This window comes from Mchenga conophoros, linkage group LG1, assembly GCF_057382185.1.
Source record: "Mchenga conophoros isolate Kocher_MC1m ecotype Shallow Benthic linkage group LG1, M_conophoros_male_GT1.1, whole genome shotgun sequence".
Lineage (NCBI taxonomy): Eukaryota > Metazoa > Chordata > Actinopteri > Cichliformes > Cichlidae > Mchenga > Mchenga conophoros.
Window position 1 is genome coordinate 2718592 of NC_140526.1, and position 24131 is coordinate 2742722.

The 24131-nt window shown below is 42.7% G+C and overlaps 3 protein-coding genes and 1 long non-coding RNA gene across 9 annotated transcripts; 3 read left to right on the forward strand and 1 right to left on the reverse strand.

The window, feature by feature from the left end:
• The first annotated feature begins 1002 nt into the window (after positions 1-1002).
• Positions 1003-3476, forward strand: il17a/f2 (interleukin 17a/f2). The gene is made up of 3 exons (XM_085280000.1): positions 1003-1038; positions 2843-2997; positions 3105-3476. The coding sequence occupies exons 1-3, from the start codon at positions 1003-1005 to the stop codon at positions 3337-3339; spliced, it is 426 nt and encodes a 141-aa protein (XP_085136126.1). The 3' UTR covers positions 3340-3476.
• Positions 3477-5845: 2369 nt separating this feature from the next.
• On the forward strand, positions 5846-12594 carry LOC146582702 (membrane progestin receptor beta-like). Of its 4 annotated transcripts, none has more exons than XM_085280021.1 (6): positions 5846-5890; positions 9006-9307; positions 9393-9505; positions 9639-9795; positions 11689-11904; positions 12063-12594. In XM_085280021.1, exons 2-6 carry the CDS (start codon positions 9023-9025, stop codon positions 12372-12374), a joined length of 1083 nt encoding a protein of 360 aa, XP_085136147.1. In that variant the 5' UTR covers positions 5846-5890; positions 9006-9022; the 3' UTR covers positions 12375-12594. The 4 variants fall into 4 exon arrangements, with proteins under 4 accessions (XP_085136147.1, XP_085136156.1, XP_085136138.1 ...); XM_085280030.1 differs by lacking the exon at positions 5846-5890 and adding an exon at positions 6397-6479; XM_085280012.1 differs by lacking the exon at positions 5846-5890 and adding an exon at positions 7413-7487.
• Positions 12595-13442: 848 nt separating this feature from the next.
• On the reverse strand, positions 13443-23112 carry LOC146582703 (uncharacterized). Of its 3 annotated transcripts, none has more exons than XR_014892805.1 (5): positions 22836-23112; positions 22453-22666; positions 20434-20500; positions 16644-17571; positions 13443-16496 (listed from the first exon to the last, which is right to left on the reverse strand). It is a non-coding gene; the product is annotated as an uncharacterized LOC146582703 (long non-coding RNA). The 3 variants fall into 3 exon arrangements; XR_014892799.1 differs by having other exon boundaries at positions 13443-14507; positions 16307-17571; XR_014892796.1 differs by having other exon boundaries at positions 13443-17571.
• On the forward strand, positions 15337-22092 carry LOC146582704 (uncharacterized). The gene is made up of 6 exons (XM_085277833.1): positions 15337-15448; positions 17435-17558; positions 17713-17773; positions 19223-19283; positions 20786-20860; positions 20964-22092. Exons 2-6 carry the CDS (start codon positions 17440-17442, stop codon positions 21242-21244), a joined length of 597 nt encoding a protein of 198 aa, XP_085133959.1. The 5' UTR covers positions 15337-15448; positions 17435-17439; the 3' UTR covers positions 21245-22092.
• Positions 23113-24131: the final 1019 nt, after the last annotated feature.

A 24131-nucleotide genomic window follows, 5' to 3' on the forward strand; every position in this document is an offset into this window, starting at 1 on the left:
AGAAACACTTCTGGAAGCTGGAGGGACCTTATCAAATAGAATAAACTTGGTTAGATTTAGGTTAGATAAATGTTGCAGATATGAAACCTGCTTCCTGTTGAGATACATCAGTTGCAAAAGCAGTGCATGAACACAATCAGATAATTTTTTTTGATCAATTTCGATCGATCAGGATAAAGATAAGTGTGCTGGAGCAGAGCGGCGTGTTGGTCAGGGTTGGAAGCTCTGAACCTTCTGCTTGCAGCTCTGCAGGTTTCACCTCGCGCTCTAAAGACATGCTCACTAACGATCGTAAACTGGCTGTAGGTGCGTCTGTCTCCAGGTGTTTGAGATCTTTTGCTCTCTGTCAGCTGGGAGAACTTTCCCCACCACCATGATCGTAGGTGAGGAAAATGGATGGAGCTGTTGTCCAAACAAATTACTTCAGGACGTCTCTGATCGCGAATGCTTCTTAAAATTGAACATATGTAGTTTCTGCTCAGGTAGACAGCATGGAGAACACCTACATTCTTAGCAGGAAGACCAGAGTTTGCTGTGCCTGAAGGAAATGACCAAATAAAGAAATCAGTGATGATGTCAGATCATCAGAGAGAAGCTGAGCGTACACTTATTAACACATTTAATGCAAACCGTGGACACTATATTACAGAAAATAAAAAAAGTAGAATCTGTTGTCATTAAAACAAATTCTGTTCTTTAAATTAATGCGACCAAACCTGCCACACTGAAAATAAAATTCAGCTTCTGCTGTTTTACACGTTTTTCCTGTTTTTCTGTCACAGATGTTATCAGTGCAGCAAACGTGTTCTTTTCATCTGACAGACCGCCTGTCAGGCTTTCATCGTGTGATTCAGATGGTCTGCAGAGATAACAGGAATCTCCCGTTTTGTTTCTTGAGCTGTTATCATCTCAGAGATCAGGCGTGATCACATCTGATCAGCATAAATTGTGCTGATCTGAGAGCAGTCGCACACAGACGCTGGACAGGACCAGAGCAACATCATGAAGCTGCTGAGGCACGGCGTCTACACTCTGCTGGTGAGCATCGGCTTTGTTCACTCTGATCATCTGTTTACTGCGACTGAAAGATGAAAAGCCAGATTATATTAGTCTGCTGGAAATTACATGCAAGAAATTACTCACGGCTGATAGTCGCAAAGGTTAGATTGGGGATGACTGGTGAGAAGTTCCAGCGCAAAGCAAATTTAGCAGTTTGACTGTGAAATTGATCAGACTGGAAGAACCAGCAGCGGCTGAAAGGTTTTACTGGGTTCATTTAATGGATGGACATGAAAAGTGTCGCAAACAGAAACTAGTTCCAAGCAGTCTTTTAGAGATGTCGTTAGCTGGCCTAGAAGAGTCAGGTGTGCAGCGCAGGTGTCAAGCTTTCCAGAACTGGACCCAGCGCGGGTCTTTAGGCAGGTGAGTAAATTTAAACTGGTCAGAAAACGCTTTTAATAAAGTAATGTTTTACTTCACGTTTCCAGATAATCTCCTGTACGGCTCACCGGGTTTATAATAATTATAATCTGTGTGGCTAACATAATATTTAATCAACTATAACAGTTTTTGGTATTTTTACCTAATAGTTACACAGTCATGACGCGTAATAGTTCATCCCGTCCTAAAACTCTCCGTGAAATCGTCCTCCTGCAGACACTCTGTGTTTATTTATATTTAAAACTGAGTTTTGTGTCGGCTGCTGCTGTTTAATGGACTATCATGTCTTTTTTTGTGCTTATCATGGTTCTTATTCGACCCTGTAGATTTGAAATTTAAACCCTGTTAAAACAGCGTTTAGAGTGATGAAGTTTGTCGTTGCTTAAATTGTCATCATCTCACTAAAAAGTATAATAAAATAACCTTTAAGGAACGGTTATAGACTCTCAGCAGCGCGCTCAGGTTAACAGATGCTGATGGAGGCTCGAAGCATGTCAGGTTTGGGATTTGATTTCCAGCTTTTTCTGAAGAGTCCACAGAATCTCCTTTAAAACAGTCCAACCCAGCATTTCCATCCAGCTTCAGGGTGACGCTCCTCTGGGCAACACCATGGATTAAATCCGGATAGACTTAATTAAAAAGAGCTTGTTTGTGTTGATAGTACATCTATAATTGTTGTTCTCACATTTTCACTCTGGATTTGAACTTTGTTCTCTGTGTGAGTCTATCGGTCTGTCTCATCACTGCCGAGCAGTTTTGGTCCACTCTCGGTAACAGCGTTGCTTCAGTTCATCGAGGTTTGCACCATTCGTTCATGCACAGCTCTCTGGACTCTGCACCACTGCAGCAGCTTGATTCTTTTCTTTTTCAGCCATGCATCTTCATGGAGCTCTTGGGTTTGAGCTCAGGGTGAATTTGCTGGTATGTCTGCTCCTGGGGAGATTGTGGCATTGAGTGTGTTAACATATACACCTGTATATAGAAGTGGTCCCTCGGGTCATTAATCGGTTAATGAAGGGCATTTGATTGGCTGATACTTACCCTCCGCTTCACGTGGAAGCAGTGAGAGAGGACTGTCTTTTTCACACGTATGGACTTTGAGGAATAAACGCTCTAACAGTCTTTAAAAGGCAGAGTTTAAAACTGTGAAACAAATAATTCTAGTTTTAGTATTTTAAGCTTCTAGTACAGACTAAAAACTTACTGAGAAACTTGCACAGATGAGCTTCACTAAGAGTTTCTAAGAGGTTCGTACTCTTCATACTAGATTAAAAGTTGAAACCACTGAACGATGAAAGCTCTGGAATACATATATGTATGCAGAAAAAATGTAAAAATGGTTGAAATAGTTGCATTTAGTAAAACCCAAGATTGTAACTTGTTGGTAATCTTGTATATTCAGGTATGTTGCAGTGCATTGTGGGTCGCTCACTCCGAGGTTGAAACTGAATCTGCAGCTGAATGTGACACCATGCTGACGTTCTCCTCTGAGATCACCAGCTTGACTGAAGGAAACGGGGACATCCACAGCAGATCTCTGTCTCCGTGGAACTGGACGTGAGTAAACTCATGAATGAATTTGTGAATAAATGACTGAATGAGTAAAAACAGAAGCAACTCTGATAAATGTCTAATTTCACTTGTTGCTGTGTTTGTTGACTCAGGCCAAACACGGACAGAAACCGAATCCCCAGGACGCTCTGGGAGGCCGAGTGCAGTACCAGCTTTTGTTCCAGTCCCATCCCAGGACAGAAGGACCAACACAACCTGAACTCAGTCCCCGTCTACCAGGACATTCTGGTCCTGACCTCACACAATGGCCGGCGCTGCTACAAAGCATCGTTCCGCTCTGTGGCGGTCGGCTGCACCTGTGTTCGAGCCGAGACCGATCAGAAGTGAAGCCCAGGAAACAGAAATGTTTCGAAATAAAAGGAGCTAAAAAATAAGTTAATTGAAACCTGGTCATTTCATTCTTGCTGTTGTATTTATTTAAAAACTGCACAGTGCGTGTTAACATCAGATGTGCCAGATTTGAATCAGCTCTTCATTTTTATCTATAATCTCTGTGCAGGTAACATAAAAAACACACAAACAAATAAAAACTACGTGGAGTAAAAAATGATGACAAGTCTGGTTTGCTTGAGATCAGCTTTCATTGTATGTGCAGCGTCGATCTGAGAAGTGCCAAAATAGTTACTCCCCTTTACTGACCTCACATTTTACTCACATTTGGTTCGCCTATCAGGCCCCTCGCTGTCTACTCTAGCAGCAGCTCTAACACCAATCCCCCTAATAAATCAACTGAAAGTATTGGGGAAAGTCTATATAAAACTTTATACATAAAACTGCCATGTTTTTTAAATGATCGAAGCTTAAGAGATTGCCTTTATCGATTTTTTAACCGGAAATGGCCTTATGTGCTTGGATTTGTGTAAATTAAATTTTAAATTGTTGTTGAAATTTTCAGTCATACTGTTACACCCGAGCCCAAAGTGAGTCAAAGTTAACTGAACTTGTTTACAGCGTCATTAGTTGTTTCATAAACATCACACTGTAACGTCGGGTTGTGTTTAGTGGTTGAGAGGAAGGGGCAAAACACTTAGCAGGATAGTCGAAAGAATACACACTCACGCTGGCTTTGGGAATTCCACAGCATGTTCTTTAATACACGTTCCCTTCGTCAACCATATAAGCCCGGTTGAACGGCTGCAGCTTAACAAACAGAGTAGTGGCGCATACGGATGACAACATTAACCCTCGACTTGGGTTGTCTTAAAGAGACACCACACCATTGTGACTGTTACAACACGGATGATCTGATATCGTCGTGTTGGTGTTGTTCCCAGATCATCATGAAAATGTTGTTCCAGGTTCAACATTGCATGTGACCAATCACATTGTTGTGACGTTATTCTTTTGCGCGCCAAGCCATACGTGCATTTATGAAATTCCAATGTTGCAAGGACAATATCAGTTCTGCTTACCGTTTATTAAAGGGTTAGGGTTAGGGTTGGGGTTAGGGTCAGGGTCCGTTGATCGGCGGACAGAGGCGGTTTCTCGCAGCTTAAGTACAGTTTTTTGTTTTACGGCGTTTTTTTCCCGAAGTCGCAAAAGTATGACGTCACAACATTCTGATTGGTCACTTGCAATGTTGATCCTGGAACAACATTTAGTATGATGATCTGGGAACAACACCAACACGACGATATCAGATCGTGCGTTACAACACACTGTTCAATAATTAGTCAAATTAATGATTTTGAAGTCACTCTTGAACCTGAGTCAGTGCCTCTGTAAGACATAAGAATGTGTGATTTTGAGCGTGTCATTGTGTGAAGACTACTGCATCATCTGCGTACATTGGAATATTAATATTTAGATACATGTTAATATGAAGTGCAAAGAAAAGTAGTCCGAGCAAAGAGCCTTGTGGAATCCCTGCAGAGTGAATATATGCACATTGCGTTCTCTGTGATAGAGAAATCCACAGAACAGCTTCAGTTCAGATAAAACTCGGTGTTTGATTGTGTGAAATGCTGTTTTCAAGTCTGGGTTTGGATGATTACTCATTTTTGTTCAAGCACAAAATAACATTTTAATGTATTTTGTACAGTGAAAGACATGACTTCATTTGACAGTAACATTACAGGAACAGTCTTGATCTCTGAATGATGGCGTGTGAATATAACCAAACAAATCAAACACAAAACAAATTAAACATGTAGTTGTGGACTTGCAGTTCTCTCACCATCCACCAGTGGGCGTAGCAGAACTGCTTTTCTCCTCTTTTTAAAACATAATTCTTCTACAAAGCTTGTTACCTTTTACAGTTTTGTTTTGGCCAACATTCTTAAATATTTTATCATCTTACATTTTTATTATTTTAGAAGAGAATAAAATAGAATAGAATAGTTTTCATTTAGAATTTGGAAATATACCGGTAACTAAAATAACAAGAGAAAAACAAAACTTGAAGTTTACAGTTTTGCTTTGCTTTGTCTCTTTATTTTTTTTTTGTTGAATTAGTCTCCAAATTTACCATCATGTGCACTGGACGAATTAGAAAAGTTCCTAATCTTTCCTTTTATTAATCTGACGTATTTAGAGATTTAGAGAATAAATGTGACGTTACTGTGTAGAGGATTTGGTGGTGTATTGGCATGCACGCTGCAGCGAAGTGTGCATTACTGCTGAGTCTCATGATGTCTGAAATCCTCTGCAGAGAAAAACTTGTTCAGACTGAAATCAGCTCTAATTAGCTGAAAACAAGAACACATTGTGGAGTGTGTGTGTGTGTGTGTGTGTGTGTGTGTGTGTGTGTGTGTGTGTGTGTGTGTGTGATTTGAACACTGACAGCAGGCCCAAAGACCCGAACAGAAAACAATAGAGGTGAGTAGAAAATAAGTTGTGGAGCGTAGCAGCGAGCAGCTCACATCCAGGAGACGCTCAGGTAGGTTTGATTTCCTTCTTGTCCTTCAGATTCTGTGACCTCTGACCTTTGTACAGAGATGATTGAAGCTTAAGTGTTTCCAAAGAAAAAAGGCATTTGAAGCATCTTTAAGCCAAAGTTTGTTGAAGCTGAACAAGCTCCAATCAAAGCTGTTGGACTGCTTTTAACTCAATCTATTTGCCACCTATCTGTACATTTATTTCCCTCTCATGCACAGCGGGGTAAAATAAGTACTGAATACCAATACCTATACCAGTTCTCAAAGTAAATACATTTTTAAGCTGCTATTGATGTGAAACAATGCAGTACACAGATGCAAAGAATTCAAACTTTCTAATGGTGTATTAATTAGAAAAACATAGGGAAAAAGTATTGAACACGTTTACTGAAATGTATTTAATACTTCGTGCAAAAGCCTGTATTGGTGATGACAGCTTCAAAACAACTCCTGCACAGAGAAACTAGTCTCACGCATTGCTCAGGTGTGATTTTGGTCCATTGTTCCACACAAACAGTCTTCAAATCCTGAAGGTTCTGTCGACCCCGTTATGAACTTTAGATCTCTCCATAGGTTTTCATTTGGATTCAGGTCAGCTGATTGGCTGGTTCATTCTAACAGGTTTATTTTCTTTCTCTGAAAGCAGCTGAGAGAATCCTTGGCTGTGGGATCATCGTCCTGCTGAAACGTCCACCCTCGTTTCATCTTCATCATCCTGGCAGATGGCAGCAGATTTTTATCCTGAATGTCTCTGTACATCTTTCCATTCATCCTTCCTTCATTTATATGAAGTACCGTATTTACTGCACTATAAGGCGCACTTAAAATCCTTCAATTTTCTCAAAAATCAACAGTGCACCTTATAATCCGGTGCACCTTATGTATGAACTGGTTGTGCTTATTGACCTCAAACTGATTTTATGTGCTACACGACGCTCAAAAATCTGTCAAAAAATGATTTAGTGCGACTTTGGTAAGCTACGAAGCTGCTAAGCTTGATGGATTGTTGGAGCATTACGGTACTGTAGTCAGGAGCCTCGCGGAGTAATCGGGGTCCAAAACTCCGTCCACTTCAGGTACCAAAGTCAAACGAACACTGAGAGTTAAAAACGGTCTAAATTCTTTCTTCTTTAATAAAATGATCAGTGTTGCTGCTTTACCAGGTGTAACAATTAAGTTTAACATCCAGGCATCCATAAAAACAGGATTTATTAAATGTAACGGAGTTAGTTAGGAGTTAGCAGGAAGTTAGCTCGCTAGCTTCCACCTAAACTTGATATAGCATGTTCTGACTGAGAGATTTCTGAAACAATTCAAACGTACAGCTCTGCTATCACTTCCAACATAAATGAAAACAGAAAACTAAACAGCAGTGATGTTTGTAGGGTTACTGAAGTTGGGCTAGCTGGTATATAATGATGTGCTACGTGATTGCTAGCGACACAGCTATGTTAGCATAACATAAACGCAGTGAAGCTGGAGGATGAACGCAAATTTTTTTCCACCTGATAAAAATTAACGTGAGGGTTCCCGATGGTTAGGGACAAATGCCAAACTTCAGTCAGGAGAACAACTGAGATAATCCATCCACAATACGAGGTTAGTCATTAATATACTGCAACAACATGGGAATAGAGCAGCTGTGAGAGAATTCAACATTAATGAATCAATGTTACGGAAGTGGAGGAAGCAAGAAGAATGAGTTGAGTAAAGTTTGACTTAGTTTTGTTTGGATTAATGTGCTTTGTGCTCCAAAAAATATATTATGCTGAAAAACAGCCCTGCGCCACAATGTTTCCACTTCCAGACTTGACTGTTGGTGTTTTTGGGGTGATATGCTGTGCTTATTGTTCTCCAAACATGGTGTTTTGATGTATTTTGGCATCCAAAGAGTTCCATTTCGGTCTCAGCTAATCAGACTATATTCTCCCTCTGTTTCACAGGCTTGTCTAAATGTTGTTCAGCAACCCTTAAACGCTCTTCAACACGCTTTTTCTTTAGCAATGGACTCTTGCATGGTGAACGTCCATACAGGCCATGGTAGTTAAGTGCATAACTTGTTTTCTTTGAAACAACTGAACTTGTTGATTCCAGGTCTTTCTGTAGCTCTCCACAAGTGCCAAGTATCCAATGCCATCAGTATGTTTTACAAAAATACGGTTGTGAAAGTGTTGAGAGAGCTCACTGGTTTTATCCATCACGAGATGTTTACTTGTGTGACACCTAGGTGATGAGACACCATTTTTATAGGCCATCAGTTGGGACTGAACCAGCTGATATTAATTTGCAGTAATTACTGATTTTCTGAAGCTGATGCCATTTCCATGCCTTTTTGAACCTCCTTTTCTTCATGTGTTCAATACTTTTTCCCTGGGCGATCGTGGCTCAAGAGTTGGGAGTTCGCCTTGTAATCGGAAGGTTGCCGGTTCGAGCCCTGGCTTGGACAGTCTTGGTCTTTGTGTCCTTGGGCACTTCACCCGTTGCCTACTGGTGGCGCCAGTGTCCGGCAGCCTTGCCTCTGTCAGTGCGCCCCAGGGCGGCTGTGGCTACAATGTAGCTGCCATCACCAATGGGTGGACGACTGGATATGTAAAGCGCTTTGGGGTCCTTAGGGACTAGTAAAGCGCTTTACAAATACAGGCCATTTTGCATTATTACACATAAATTAGTTTATGGACATCTGTGGTTTGATTTATTTGTATGTGTGCATTGGATGGGTTGTTACCTACAGCTGGTGTGAATTTCATGTTAACATCACCTTTAGAAATGTATTTATTTAGAAAATTAGAGTTTTAAAATAAATTACTTCAGAGCATTTTACTGGTATATTCATGGTAGAAATTTGTTTGATAAAGTACAAATATTTGACATTTTAATAACAAATATCTCTGCTGAATTACAGTCATTTCCCAGCATTAAACTTTTATTTTACATTTTATAATCTGGAATTCCCAACAGATAAAAGCATAACAAGGTTATAAGCTTTACAGCTAATACTCTCAGCTTTTTGGCTTCCAAATAAATTTATAATTTAATTTACTGAAGTGTGATTTTCATTTTGTAGGGGTAATCAAATCAAACAGAACAGAATCTTCTTATCATTTCCTCCTCATCCAGCTGGGTCATCTCCCATCATGCCTCAGGTGTCGTTTGCCCATCCCTCGCTCTGTCTTAACTTCCTCCCTCTACTGCACCGCCTCCTCCCATCCAACCCCCCTACCGTCCGAGACGTGGATGTTCCCCCTCTGTTTCGGGAGCGCTTCATCCTGACGGGGTACCGTCCCACGGGCATGTCGTGGCGGTGTTACGCCCTCAGCCTGTTCCAGATCCACAATGAGACGCTGAATGTGTGGAGCCACCTGCTGGCTGCCGCCTTCGTGGTGCTCAGGTTCATGGTGTTCGCCATCATGCGAGGAGGGGTAGGATATTTACAGATGCTCTGATCTTCTGCTGCATGATGACATTCTGTTTGACTTCCTGTTGTCTGACCTTTGACCTATTAAGGGAATCCTGGGTTTCCGACTGCAGGGTCCTGAAGGTGAAGGTTTTTCTGTGGATGCCTCCTCTCTACCTCTGGTCCTCTATGTTCTTTCTGCAGTCACATACCTCAGCTGCAGGTGAGTGATTCATTCTTTAGTCACCAACGATAACAAAGTCTTCCTATATATTTGATTTGGGAATGATGTTTGAAGTTTAATGTAAACATTTTAAATATTGCAGCTTTAACTAACATCGTGTTACCTCCTGCAGTGCTGCCGCTCACCTGCTGCAGTCCCACTCAGAGCAGGCGCATTACTCACTATTCTTCCTGGACTATGTGGGCGTGGCCGTCTATCAGTATGGCTGCGCTCTGGCTCTCTGCCTGTACAGCTCCAACACTGCCTGGAGACAAAGCATGCTGGGACAGGTTTGTTTACAGATATTGAACTATGGTAATATTTGATGGCTGATTGTTGGACGTCTGCAATGTTGGTTGATTTTTTGGACGGCCTGGTAGTTTTCTGGTAAGGTAGTGGAAATTTAGTCTTGACTGACTGACTGGATGGAGGCAGGAGGTTGGACAGTTGGATGTTACATATTGGATAGTCTGACAGTGTTATGTTTGGGTATTTTCACTGAATGATAGATGGCTGGATTCTGTGATGGTTGGGTGGTTGCGTGAGTGTCTGCTGTTTTGATGTGTTTCTCCATGCTGGCTCTGGTTCTCCAGTACCTTCCCATGAGGGCAGAGGCTCATTTCCACATGCATCATCCAGCAGTGATCCATCAGTGGCAATCAGCAGGCTGGCATTTAAGACCAGCTCACCCTTTGTCTCATTGCCAGTCCGTCAGCTACGGCTGTAACTTGGCTCTTCCATCTCTTGTTATTTGCCTCGTTGAATTCTAACTGCTGTTTCCTTGTGTGTCCAGTTTGTTTTTGCCGTTCCTGGAACTAAACTCCGCTGCAGCTTTCTTTACTTGTCACTTTCTTCAACCGTTAACAAGACAATTGGAAGATTTTTGCACAACTTTCGGAGCCAACTGGAAACTTTCATAGACTGAATATACTTATAACTCACTTCTCTCTTCTGCTATAGGTCTCTTGCCTTTTGAAGCCTCTCTAGGGTACCAACCCCCTCTTTTTCTACAGATGGAGCCTGATCTTGCGGTGCCCTCAGTTTGCTCCAGTCCACTGTGCCCGTCTGCTAGTAACTGCTAGTCTATTGTCCCTTGAGTCTGCTTTCATGTCCACTTCCACATATCAGCCTTTCACCCCCTGACAGTTAGATGACTGTATTGTATATGGATAGTTGGATGGTTTGATAGTATAACCATTGGATGTTTGGATACTGTGATTGTTGGACAGTTGGATTGTTGTATTTTGGATAGATGGATTGTAGGACAGTGTAATACCTTAATGGTCTGAAAGCTGGATGTTTGGATATTGATATGGTTGTATTTTTGGGGAGCAGGCTGACTGGCTAGTTGGATACATGGACTGCAAGATGGTGTGATGGTCAAACAGTTAGACGAGTTGATACTAGGTAGTTGGATGTTGAATACTGGTATGTTTGTATGGTTGGAGAACTTGATGGTTGGATAGTTGGGTAGTTAGAATTTTAATAGTGTGAAAGTTGCACAGTTTAGTGATTCGATGTTGGATGACTGGATGGTTGGATAGTTTAATAAATGGAGTCCTGGACGGTTTAATGGTTGGGAATTTGGTTCATTTGATTGTTGGATGTTGCATTATTGAATCACTGGATATTGTTATGGCTGTATATCCAGTGATGCAACTGGATATACCTCCCAACTGGAGCTAGGAGGTTGAATAGTTTGACTCATGGACTGTTAAATAGTGTGATGAGTGGACAGTTTAGTGACTGGGTGTTGGATGACTGGATGGTTTGTAAATGATATTGGTAAACAATTTGATAATTGGATATTGGATTGTTGGACGGGTATAGCTGTATGGTTGGAGATCTGGGTGGTTGGACAGTTTAATGATTGGATGTTGGACAGCTGAATACTGTGACTGTTGGATATTGGAAAGTGGGGTGATTAGATGACTGAATAGTGTGAATGTTGGACTGATGAACCCAGTGCAGGCTGGACAGGTTTGTTCATGGATGGACAATTTGGATGTTTTGTAGTTGGCTTATTTAATGGTTTGATGATTACTTTGTGGACAGTTGGATTTCTTATTGCAATGATGCCTGGATGTTCAGATGGAAGGGAAAACATGGTTAGAAAGGTTTGTGTTTGAGTCTTCCGTCCCATCGGTATGTTCAGATGTCCTGATCAGGTTTTTGGATTTCAGGTCTTCCTCCCAGCAGCTGCCCTCCTTGCGTGGCTCTCGTGCACCGCCTGCTGCTATGCAAAACTTCGTTTCCGCCGTCCATACCCCCTTCACAGGAAGCTCTGCCAGCTGATCCCAATGGGTGTGGCCTACCTAGTGGACATCAGCCCTGTTGCCCACCGTCTTGCCACCCACAGCTGGACAGGCAGCCCTGCACTACCATTGCACTTCTTGCAGGTAGTTCCTTTTACTTATTTCTTTAGTCATGGATTTATTAGACCTAACAGTTATATTTATTACTAGTTAGTAATTTTGGGTAAAAATATTGCACAAATTGTTCTTATTTGTATATTTTTGTGCTACTGTCAAAAAGCTTTCTGTCATTTTTCCACCAGGTGGTGCTGTTTATGCTGTCCGCCTTCTTCTTCTCTTGCCCCGTTCCTGAGCGCTTCTACCCCGGCCACTTTGACATCGTCGGCCACGGACACCAGCTCTTCCACATCTTGCTGTCACTCTGCACACTGGCCCAGCAGGAAGCGCTGTTCCACGACTTCCTATGGCGGCGGCCGGCGATGGTCAGAGAGTTTGGAGAGGAGCGCCTCCTGCTGGCTTGCGCCTCCTTTCCCTGCCTGACGTTGTGTTGCGCCTTGACAGCCCTCGCCATGAGGAGGCAGGCTCAGGCACAGCTGATGAAAGAGCAACGATAGAAGAGGAAAAAGTTTGTGTACAGGAAGTCTCTTCTTCTTCTGAGGGACTGACTCTGCAGTGGAAGCATTTCTTTACTTTTGTTGGTTTGGGTTGTTTGTTAGCATCAGATGATAGTGATGCAGACCATCATATTCCTACACCGAACTTCTGGTTCTTCTGGTTTCTCTTTTTTACATTTTACTAAACAACGACTAAAATCAAGTGACCATTTAACATTATGGGACCAGTTTTTAATTTCTGTTTGCATATTCAATAAAGTAATATTGTCTATAGTTTGTACGTTTATCTGTTAGCTGAACACTGTTGCCTCACTGAGCTCCAGGTTGGGGCCTTGATTGAAAATAAATCTAAAACCTGTATTTAATAAGATAAGATAACCTTTATTAGTCCCACACGTGGGAAATTTGTTTTGTTACAGCAGAAAGTAATAATAATAATGGATTGCATTTATGTAGCGCTTTTCGGGACCCCTCAAAGCGCTTTACAATTCCACTATTCATTCACTCTCACACACTAGTGGAAGCTATAGTTGTAGCCACAGCTGCCCTGGGGCAGACTGACAGAGGCGAGGCTGCCATATCGCGCCATCGGCCCCTCTGGCCATCACCAGTAGGCGGTAGGGAAGTGTGTTGCCCGAGGACACAACGACCGAGGCTGAGCCGGGGCTCGAACCGGCAACCTTCCGATTACAAGACGAACTCCCAAATCTTGAGCCACGATCGCCCTCCAAAGTGGACAGTGCAAAGTTATATAGCAAAAATTAGAAACACTGGAATAGAATAAGAATAAGATACTATATACAACAGATTAAAATAATAAGATAATAAAATACTAAGATAACCGTTGACTGTTCTTCCTTTAACAACAGTCTGTAAGCATTTGGGAACCAAGGGTTTACATTTCTGTAGTTTTGTTGTAGTTTTTGCCAAAGGATTCTCATTCTTGCTTGTTTTAGGACTTGAGCCACATGTTTTTAGTGGTTGATGGTCTGGAGAACTTTCAGTTTAGCAGGCAGATTTTTTTTTCCTGCATACCCGTGCAGTTTGTGTCGGCGTAAAGGACGGTGATAGGTTTGTAGCATAAACCTATTTGCTGGAACGTTAAGGACAATTTAATTACACAGCAAAGCAAGACACGAGTAGGCAAAGTTCTTTATGGTTCTCATGCACGGGAGAGAACTGGACAAACGCCGTTCCTTCGCTTGACCCCAGGTGCTCTCATCCGCTCCCCCGTAACACTGCTCTTTTATTGAGGTTACATGAATATACATAGGTTCATTAACATATGACGTCTACATACACACAAAGAGTACCTTACCTGTGCGTTGTGTAAGTGTGTGTGTGGTCAGAGTGTGACCCCATAAATGACTTCCCTAACCCTGCTGGTTTGGAAGTCCAACAGTTCGTCTAAACAAAAGGCACTTAGCCTAAAACAGATATAGACATGTTTATCCTTCCATAAAACAATAAGAGAAGGTACGACCTCTCCCATGCTCCCAGGATGTGGGTGTGAATGCCAGAACACTCTGGAATGCACACCAAGCCTTTGCAGACTATTAAGGATCACACATCCTATCACTACACAATCGATTATGCACCTCTAAGCATATATAGTTAAAAATTTCTAAGCATAAATGACAATAAACAATACAAATCTAACAGACGGTTTCTGTAGTACCTCTAAAATTTACAGCCTGTCGATTTGTATGAACAATCATTGAACAACCTACAACCAACTTGTAGGTTGGTTTTTAATATATCTGTTATTAAAAACCAACCTACCAACACCCCATATTTTACTAAAGCTGATTCTCCCTTTATCTATCAAAATGAAATTTTAGCTGACATTTTACAGTAACTACAGGGTTTCTATGGACTTTAACACCACAATGCACGTATGACAACATCCAGACAGGAAGCTGAATGCAGACTGCGATAGAGAAAAAATAATGTGAATTCACTTTATGTGTCCTTTAACAGCAAGGCTGCTGTTATCTGCCTCTCACAGTCCTCAAAGGGCCTCACTCTGCCAGTCAAGCAGAAAGTGTCAGTTGCACAGTTCGGGTGGAGCTGCTCTTGGTGCTCCAGTTTCAGTTTGATCTCGGCTTTATGGAGCTTATCAGTCGCAGCTGCCTGTGGTTAGAAAGACGCCATAAAATGTAAAACACACCCCCCGTTCAGCTATCAGGAGAGAATATCATTCTCGGTTTGAACACTAAAATTATGAAACAAAGCCACTTCTGAAAGCATTTGTGGCTGTATTGTTGACAGCACAGAGTAAATGTTCAACACAGTGATTATAACAGATGTGTGAGGAACCACATGGACAGGTGAGGAACATCCTGTTCACATACACTTGTACCGTAGAGCAGGTCAAAGTTCATCAGTAAATCAGCAGTGAAACAGCAAATACGCAGAGGGTGTTAAAAATAAAAAAGCAGAGATATGAAAACATTAAAGCAGAAAAAGAGGCAGCAAGTGAGCTGCTAGCCTGTAGCTCTGTGAAAATAGAGGTTTCAAACAGGTTGATTTGCTTTACAGCAAATCTTTAACAAGACAGTCTGTGATGCCACGTTCCAGTTTTAGTTACTCACAGTGATCTCTGATGGGTCTAAAATGTGTCAGAGCCTCATTATTAATGTGGACTAATGTTTTTGACATAAATCCCCATGACTGTCAGCACTCTGCCTAAAATTAATATACACACAGTAGGTTTAGTGCCCATTAAACTATGATCATGCTGAAGCCTCTGTTGGATATTAGAGGAACTGCAGTCTTTCTGCACATTTCTGAATAATTACCGATTTTTGTTAGCATTAATAATCACACATTTTTAGATTTAAGCAAAGACTGCAACATTTTGAATATGTGCACATGCAGTCTTTGTGCTTAGCTAAGCTAAGCAGGTCTCAGTTCCTGTGGGGGAATCCGGAGTCCTGTGCAGTGTTTGTGCAGTGTGTCTTTAAGCAGCTCTCACAGCAGAGTGTTTGTTCAGTCTGTCAATGAGTAAACGTGCAGCAGGAACAAACCCTCATAGCACCACTGAACCTGAACACACAGCTGTCTGCACACAGGTACGTCCACACTGCTTCTTAAACTTTAGCGCTCATACATTAAGAAAGTAAACTGAACTGTTGGAACACTCAGAGCTGCACTCGTACTCTGGAGCTGCCTGCAGTTATTCAACTGACATGAATGTAGATGAGAAAGTTGATGTGTTTTAATTCACAGACATACAGTCATAATGTCAGTTGTAAAGAAAATTAATGTGCAAACACTAATTATCCTAATATTAATGTGTCAAGAGATATCATAAAGTAACTATTTTACCAAGTTTCACATCTGAGGTTCTGTTATCTGTTACTTTTCTGAGCTGTCTTATGTGATAGCAGCAGCATCAGTGTGTTCTTGATTTTCACGTTTGACGTGAAAAATATTCTCATAGTAGCACTTTTAAGACCAGGAAACAGGTTAAAAGACAGACTGGCATCGTTTGGTATTCACACCAGAAAACCAGAGACAGATGATGAGGCAGCGGGCCCCCAGCTGCAGACCCCACCCTGTTCTATGAGTTACAGGCTGAAACAAAGGGCTGTAATTTGGGGTAATTTGAGGCCAACTGTTGTGACTTCATTGTCTTTTATCAATACAATGTTGCTGTTTTGCACTTTGTCAGAACTATTTAGGGTCTCTTTATGGACTCTTAATGTCTCTTTTACTTGTTTTACGCCTCTTCGTGGCTTTTTTTTCTTTTTTGACTTGTTTGGCATTTTTCTGGGACCTCACCGTGCTCGTGCATACAAAGATGGAGCGGGTGGAGCGACAGCACCACCTCCTCGTACAGAACAGAGGAGGCTTCGCTGGAAGGCAAAGGGGCTTGCAAATGTGCAGAAACTGTGGCCCGGCAGGATAAAGCAGCTTAAATTGCTCACCCATCAGGATGTGGACAAGGGTGTTGCCTGAGCCATCAGGTGATGTGGGCTGACCTTGAGATCAGGTGACCTGCTGGGACTGCGGCTCGCTTTTGTGGACGCTATAGGCTCGCTTTCTTTGCAAAAACAAAAAGAAAATAAACAGAAAGGCAGTCGTCTCCTTCATACGTGGAACTCCGTCTCCAAACAACTGAGAAAAGAGAAGAAATCTTAAAAAGAGCAGCCCCGCCCAAACCTTTCACCGCAGCTCTGATCATCATCGCACATGGTGATGATGTTTCCTGTTTTCATTCATTTATTCTAATCTCTTCATGGTTCGCCTGCTCTGTGGCCTTACTTCACTTTAAGTTCAGTCTCAAGTTCGATGGACTACGATGTGTCTGCGTATTTGAGTCGCAGCTCTGGAGACAGGCATTGGAGACAACAGGAAGTTCCCCCTGCGCAGAATAAAAAACAGCCCCAGCTGTTGAAACATTTAACTGATGTTTTGTCACTGCAACATTTAACAGAAGAGATGTGGCGGGATAATCAGTGAGGTGGATACGTGTTAGCTTGGCTGTTTGCGCCTCGTTTCCTTTATTACAGTGAAATAACTGCGCTAAATGCAGTTTTTTCTAATCTGAACATGGCGTTCTCGCACCGCGACCCACCTCCGGCATCTGCTTCACTGTTTGTGTAACAGGAGTTGGTCAGGATGATTCAATCGCCGCTGAGCTGAAAGAACGAGTACACACCCGACGACGGACCGGCCTTAAAGCACACACAGGGTCACGTTTGATCCACGAGTGTGTTGCTTTGTGCGTTCATGACTCAGGGCTTTAGCACACAATGATATCAGTAAATTTGAGCTCATATTTGCTCAGTTATGTTTGAAGAGCGCATTTAAAGCATTCCTTTGATATGAAAACAGATCAGGTGGAATTTATGTTTCAGAATAGGTCAGAATAAAGTTTCTGACCTTTGACCTCTGCTGATTGTTAGACCTGTTAATGATCAGAGAAACTGAGGATAATTTACATCTGATGCTAATTAAAGTTCTTTACAAAACACTAAAATGCAAAGTGAGTTTCTTGGAGGTCATAAAGTCTCCAGGTCGTCCTCACTCATCTGCGTTTTCTCTCCTCTCAGGGATCATGGCAACCGGACCAGACGCCATCGAGCTGTGGCTCCTGCCATCAGGAGTGGTTAGCTTCTTCATCCTCCTCCTCATCCTCTCCATCTTCCTCACGGGTCTCTGCAGCGACTGCGGCAGGTCAGCAGTCTTTCTACATCACAGAATGATGAAATGAATGAAAATGAAAAGTTTAACGTGATTATCAGAGTCAATCTTAAACAATCCAGTAACATCTGAAATGATCAGTGAATCATTAAAACCTGATCTGACGCTGTTGTTTGTTGTTTTTCAGACATTCGTTTGAGCTTCAGGATCTGGAGGTGAACAGAACCCCGTCAACGCTCATCAGCGTGGTAAGAGACGAGTTTAACGACCTAAAACCTCTGATGGGACGGGGCGTGGCTTAACTTGTAGTCTAAGGAGCTTGAGAAAGGAAAGCTTCTGGACTTCTTTAAGTTGCTTGAAGACGTTTCACATCTCATCCAAGAAGCTTCTTCAGTTCTAGGGTCAAATGGTGGAGAGTCCCAGGCTACGTCCACACTGGCCCGGATAGATTTGAAAACGGCGTTTTTGTCTGAAAACGCTCCGCGTCCACACTAGCGTTTTCAGTCATTTTCACAGAGTTGTGCGTCCACATTGAAACAGCCGAAAACACTTACGTTCTAGTCCTGTGCATGTGTGAAACGCAAGAAGATTCGACCTGCCTCATTTCTGTCTGCTGCTTATTTACTTTCCAGCTCTTTGAAACGTTGCGGCAAAATGTGGAGGAAAAGCAGCGAGTTTTTAAAATGGACTAACAATGAGGTGGAGTTGTTGCTGCGAGTAACACAAAAGTACAAAGTTGCAAAAGCGAGAGAGAATTACAGAATTTGAAGAAAAGCTCTCTGGAGGATGTGCAGACTGATATTAATCTTTAATAGGGCCGTCAAACAAAACAACTGCTGTGTAATGCCCTCCGCTATCTTAGTATAATTGGTCACATGACTGCATCATATGACTAACATGCGTCATCGTTTTAGAAAGTCTCTGTTTTCGCCGTCCACACTGCCACGCCCAAGCACCATTTTGAAATGTATGTGTTTTTGAGAGCATTTTGAAAACGCTGTATTTGCCGAAACAGAGAGAAAACGATGCATTTTTAAACTAATATGCATTAGTGTGGACGTAGCCCCAGATTTAAGCCCTGTGGGAGTGTCCACCCCAGGAGGGACAATGGACCCCCTAATGGTCCTCTACCTAATCACACGAGCCATTGTGAAACCTGGCCCCACCCTATCATGTGATTTCCTGAGGTCAGATGGCCCAGGATGTGAGTGGGCGTTAAGGCGTCTGGGAAGCATCTCAAAACTGGATTATAGATGGCAGAGAGTTGGTGTCGTAAGCCCCGCCCTCTTTTCAAAGATGGCCATTCACAGTGGACATAGATGCTTCTTTCACTCCTCTTTCAAACCATCTGTCCTCTCTGTCCAAAATGTGAACATTGGCATCCTCGAACGGTTGACCTTTGACCTTTGGATGCAGATGGACAGCCGAGTCTTGTCCCGTGGAGGTGGCTCTTCTAGGTAGGGGATCATTAGGGGGTCTTTTGTCCCTCTTGGGGGGGGACACTCCCACAGGGTTTAAATCTGGGACTCTCCAATATTTGACCTTAGAACTGAAGAAGCTTCTCGGATGAGAGGTGAAACGTCTTCAAGCAACTTAAAGAAGTCCAGACACTTTTCTTTGCAAGCTCCTTGGACTACGATGACCTGGATGACTGAGAACCTTCACAGACATAGTTAACCTGTCGTGTTGATTGACAGGTGAAGCTGGAGGAAGTGAGAGAAAACCCAACGATCAACGAGATCCAGAACGACGAGAAACGTGAGCAGACTTTTCAGCTATACTAAATGAAGTTTTAATGAAGTAGTTTCATCACATTTTCAGGTTCGTGCGACAGAGTTTACTTCAGTTTTATATAAGCAGCACCAAACTGCATGTGGAATGAAGTCAGGGTGGAGGAAGAGCTCACAACACCTCCAGAAAATAAAAGTCTTTGCAGAAAAATGTCTTTTACGCGTGAGTGCACAGAGGTAGACGAGTAATGGCCCTGAACCTGAAGATCAGAGGTGAAATGAATACCTCCTGTGCTGGAAACGATGACCACCAAGGAAAATAAGTCAGAATTTACTGCGCTAACAGCTACTGACCGTCAGCGAGAGCCGATTCATGTCAGTTAACAGTTAACCCTGTTAGGGACCCTCCCTGGAGGAGCCACCTGGGGGCGCCACAGACTGAGCAAGGTCCCACCAGGCAGACAGCAGACTTTAACTAAAGACATTTAAATTATACGATTCATGAGGTCAAATGAATGATGAGGCTGGGAAGACTGTTTTATAGTTTCAGAAAAAAAATATGAATGACTTCCTGTGTGCATTCCCACCTTTAACATAACTTTATTCTTCCAAAGGAAAAATAAAGAATCACAAAAAAGAAGCTTTCAACCTCGAGCTGAAGGATCTTTTAAATTTATTCTGCATTTAAAGGAGAGGCACGTTTCATCTGTAGTCTCATTTTTTGTGCGCAGAAGCAGGAAGGACGAGATGCTCCGTGATTATCAGCGGAGCTGATTTAACGTGAGGTCTGCAGAAATCATTTCATCAGTGTCCAAATGTAGGAGGAAACAGGAAGTATGACGTTGCACTGATCCCCTGGTGGCGTGGCAAATTTCAACGTGTCGCCATGAAGCACCAAGCTGCTGTAGATCAAATTGTCCAATCAGGGTTGAGCAGCAGCCAGCTGCAGACCCTAATTCGCTGGAGGTTTAATCCTGTTAAAAGGGAGTTTTTCCTTCCCACCGTCACCAAGTGCTTGCTTAAAGGGGCTCATCTGATAGTTGTAATATTGTTGGGTCTTTACATTACAATATAAAACACTTTGAGGCAAGTGTTGTTGGGGCTAAATAAATAACAGCGACTTGAATTTAATCAATGTGCTTTTTAAAAATAAATAAATAAAAAGATGATGTCCTCACCTCTCGCTGTCTCTCCGGCTCCCGATGTCCTGACTCTAAAGTCCCGACAGCTCCATCGTACCTGAAACTAAAGAATAAAACAGATGACATGAGTAAATATAAGTAAATAAGAAATATTCCACATGTGCACAAATGAGGCTCATTAACAGGTTCAGTAAGAATATTTAATGGAGTTTTCGTGTAGAACAAGATGCTTTTAGTTTGCTCTCATGCTCGATTTTCTGGCTTCAGGCTGAATCGCTTTCATGAACTCGTGATATTATTTTTTAATGAGAACACTTAAAAATTAAGAAACTCGGTGAAGAAACTCAGATTGCTGAATGTCCCATGATGCCTGTGTTTGTGTGTTCAGAGTCACGTCCTGAAGAGGAAGTCTCAGTGCAGTTCACTCCCTGGAGGAGCCACCTGGGGGCGCCACAGAGCCAAGGTTTTATTCTCTGAAGGGAGAGAACGAAGAAACCACAGAAACTACTTTTATTGATCATCGTGATCTGATCATTAGTTCCTAACTGTCGTCTGTCTGTTCACAGATCAAAACGCTGAGCACATCTACCACGCCATCGGAGGACACGGCACCAACCCGGACATATCATCACCAGCAATGCCGGCCAATCACAAGCCAGCCAGAGCACATGACGCCGCTCTGGAGGATTTTAGCAACTACGACGGGGATTCGGTTTATGCTCAAGTCAGCAAGAAGCTGAGCTCCAGTGCTTCACCTCCACCTGTCCATACACCTGCGGAGATACCGGTACAGGAGGAGGAGCCTTCACCTCCGCTGCCCGAGAGGACGGCAGAGATGGAGGGATGATGGATGAAGGACGAGAGACGGTGTGAAGAGACAGAGAACGAAGGACGCCAGGTCCTCCCGCACGCATCATTAACGCCAAAACCTGAAAACTACATCCGCCAATCAGAGTGCTGGAACCCTAACACTCATGACATCACAGCGTCAACATCTCAGCTTCAGCGTCTTGATGTGAGGTTGAATTTCTAATGAAAAGGAGACACGTGTCACACGTGGAGTGACATCAGCGACTCGCTGAATCTGAACACAAGTTCAGAGAAAAAAACACGGAGCACGATTCAGGAACAGCAAAGACGGAGGGAAGTTTCTCTTCCATGGAGGGAAAAATATTTTTCATCTTTATTGTGGTTCAGCAGAGTTTTCAAGCATTTTTATTTTTTCAGAATCAGAAATACTTTATTAATCCCGAAGGAAATGTCCTGATTTTTATGTCCCAATGAGCCTTAAAATTAAAGACAATTTAGATAACTGGCCAAAAAAGTGCCAGAGGCTGTTTCAGAGTAGATGCTAAGTGGCGAGAGTTGTTTCTAGAAGGACTTTGGGGCAGATTCCACTACAAATATATATTTATGTATTTAATTCAAATTCAAATTTTTATTTGTCACGTACACAGTCATACAATTTATAATATACAAACAGTGTGACGGCCTGCAAGAAAACTGCAAAGAAAGCAAAAACACGTCTACATGAAAGGAAAGATGATGAAGGACGGAAACCTTAAATAAAGTTATAGAAAACAATTTTTGAAAGTCTTATGAATGAATTGTTGTTGAGTTGTTTTCAAAGTAGATCCATAAGGTGAAACCTTTACCTACATTAAGGTAGCGCCATTACCATTTTGCCCTTTTTGAGACAGAATTGATCATTTCTATGATCGTGGGGCGATCGTGGCTCAAGAGTTGGGAGTTCGCCTTGTAATCGGAAGGTTGCCGGTTCGAGCCCCGGCTTGGACAGTCTCGGTCGTTGTGTCCTTGGGCAAGACACTTCACCCGTTGCCTACTGGTGGTGGTCAGAGGGCCTGGTGGCGCCAGTGTCATTACAAATGCCCCAACAGCACAAACATGGTCCAGAGGTCCAGTTTAGGGTCAGGTGAAGCCTGGCTAGCAGCTACGGCCACCTGTGTCACCATCCACCTATCAGTCAAAGAGGCCACGCCCCTAATAATGCAAACTAAGCATTAATAAACTTTAAACAGCTGTGATGAGGCAAACCTGTAATTTGTGGCTGTGGCCGTCCAAGTCCACTGACAGGAAGTGTTCTCAGAGAGAGCCCGTCCTCCTCCAACCAGGCCAAACCTTCATGGGGTCTTTGTTTGCGCCACCACTCCCACTGAGCAGCGTTTGAGTGATCTTGCTGGAGTGTAACAGCTCTCAATTGTCTCAGTGAGGGAATAAACTGCAGCATGGCGGTGGGTCACATGACTTGCTGTTTGAGACACAGGAAAGGAACCAGAGTAGATCAGTTTACACGTCACATTTTGCTGCTTCCGTTTATTAAATCTTCCCTCAAAGCCGACATGTTTATGTCGGATTTCACTGCCTCGTGTCCAACATCGTGACATCGGTGTGAAACACTGAAGCTGAGCTTCTCTCACCATGTGCTGTTTGTATATTCCTGTAATCAAACCGTGGCCCCATCCTCGTGGTGACAGGAGGTGATTTCTTCTGAGCTTTATCATCTGACTGTAAGTGAAGTTACAGCATTTAGAAAGTCACGCAGAGTCACAGTGAAACCAGGAGAGGATGCAGTGGCGTCCAAATCACAGCTGAGGCTTTGTTTGGACATGTTTTCGCTTCTGAGACGCTTCTGCTCTGTGATGACGATCTGTCCGGTCCTCGTAAAGACACAATCAGGTCTGAGACTTCACACAAACACAAAGCTTCTGTGGAAGAACAGGGAACTTTATCAGGAAGTTTTAAATGAAAGAGGAAGTGAGGACAGTTTTGTAAGGAGGGAGGGAATTTCTGAAGCTTTGGGACATTTTTGTAAGGTGGAGATGCCCTGCAGAGCTTTTGTAGGACTTGTCTGACAGAGTTGCACAGATGTCCCACAATTATCACAGATGACACATCACCCTCAGCTTAAGCTGACGACTCCATGGCAAAGCCTGTAGCTGTGTGATGTGAGACGGCTGCGCCTCAGTCAGGGACAGAACTTTAAAGGTTTGAGGTCCAGATCCAGGTTCAGGGATCTGTGAGAGTGCCGAATCAGTGACAGACAAACAGGGTAAACATGTGTGTGTGTGTGTGTGTGTGTGTGTGTGTGTGTGTGTGTGTGTGTGTGTGTGCGTCAGATCCTGTCATCGTGTGAGTCAGAGTTAATCAGAAGAGTTCAGCTGATGACTAAAAACAGTGAAACTATCAGCAGGCACGTTTACCACGTCCATCAGCTGCCAGTGGACGTATCCGTGGAAACGAGGAGTCTTCTTCACACACAGACGTTGGTATTGCAACCACAGAGGTGAAGAAAAGAAACGCACCTCCTGACTGACATCATGTTACGCACAGCAGTTATGAATGAGGTGATTTTGGGGTGGGGTTCGGCTATGACTATTTTCTGGAGAACAGAGTCCTGTTTTCTGTCTTCGCTGAGTTTAACATGTCACAGCGGCGGACACTGTTTACATCATACATGCTTCTCTTTGGTAAAATTATTAGCAAACACATTTTTTTTTCATTGCTATGGAGATAATAACCTGTCATATTCGACTATTTTTATAGCACCAACTCACCTCGAGGTGCTTTATATAAGAAGGTAAAGTTATTTAAATCACAAATACACGATATTGTGAGAAGTATTCACTCACCCATCCAAACCATTGAATTCGGGTGTTCCAGTCACTTCCACAGGTGTATAAAATCAAGCACCTCAGCATGCACACGGCTTCTAC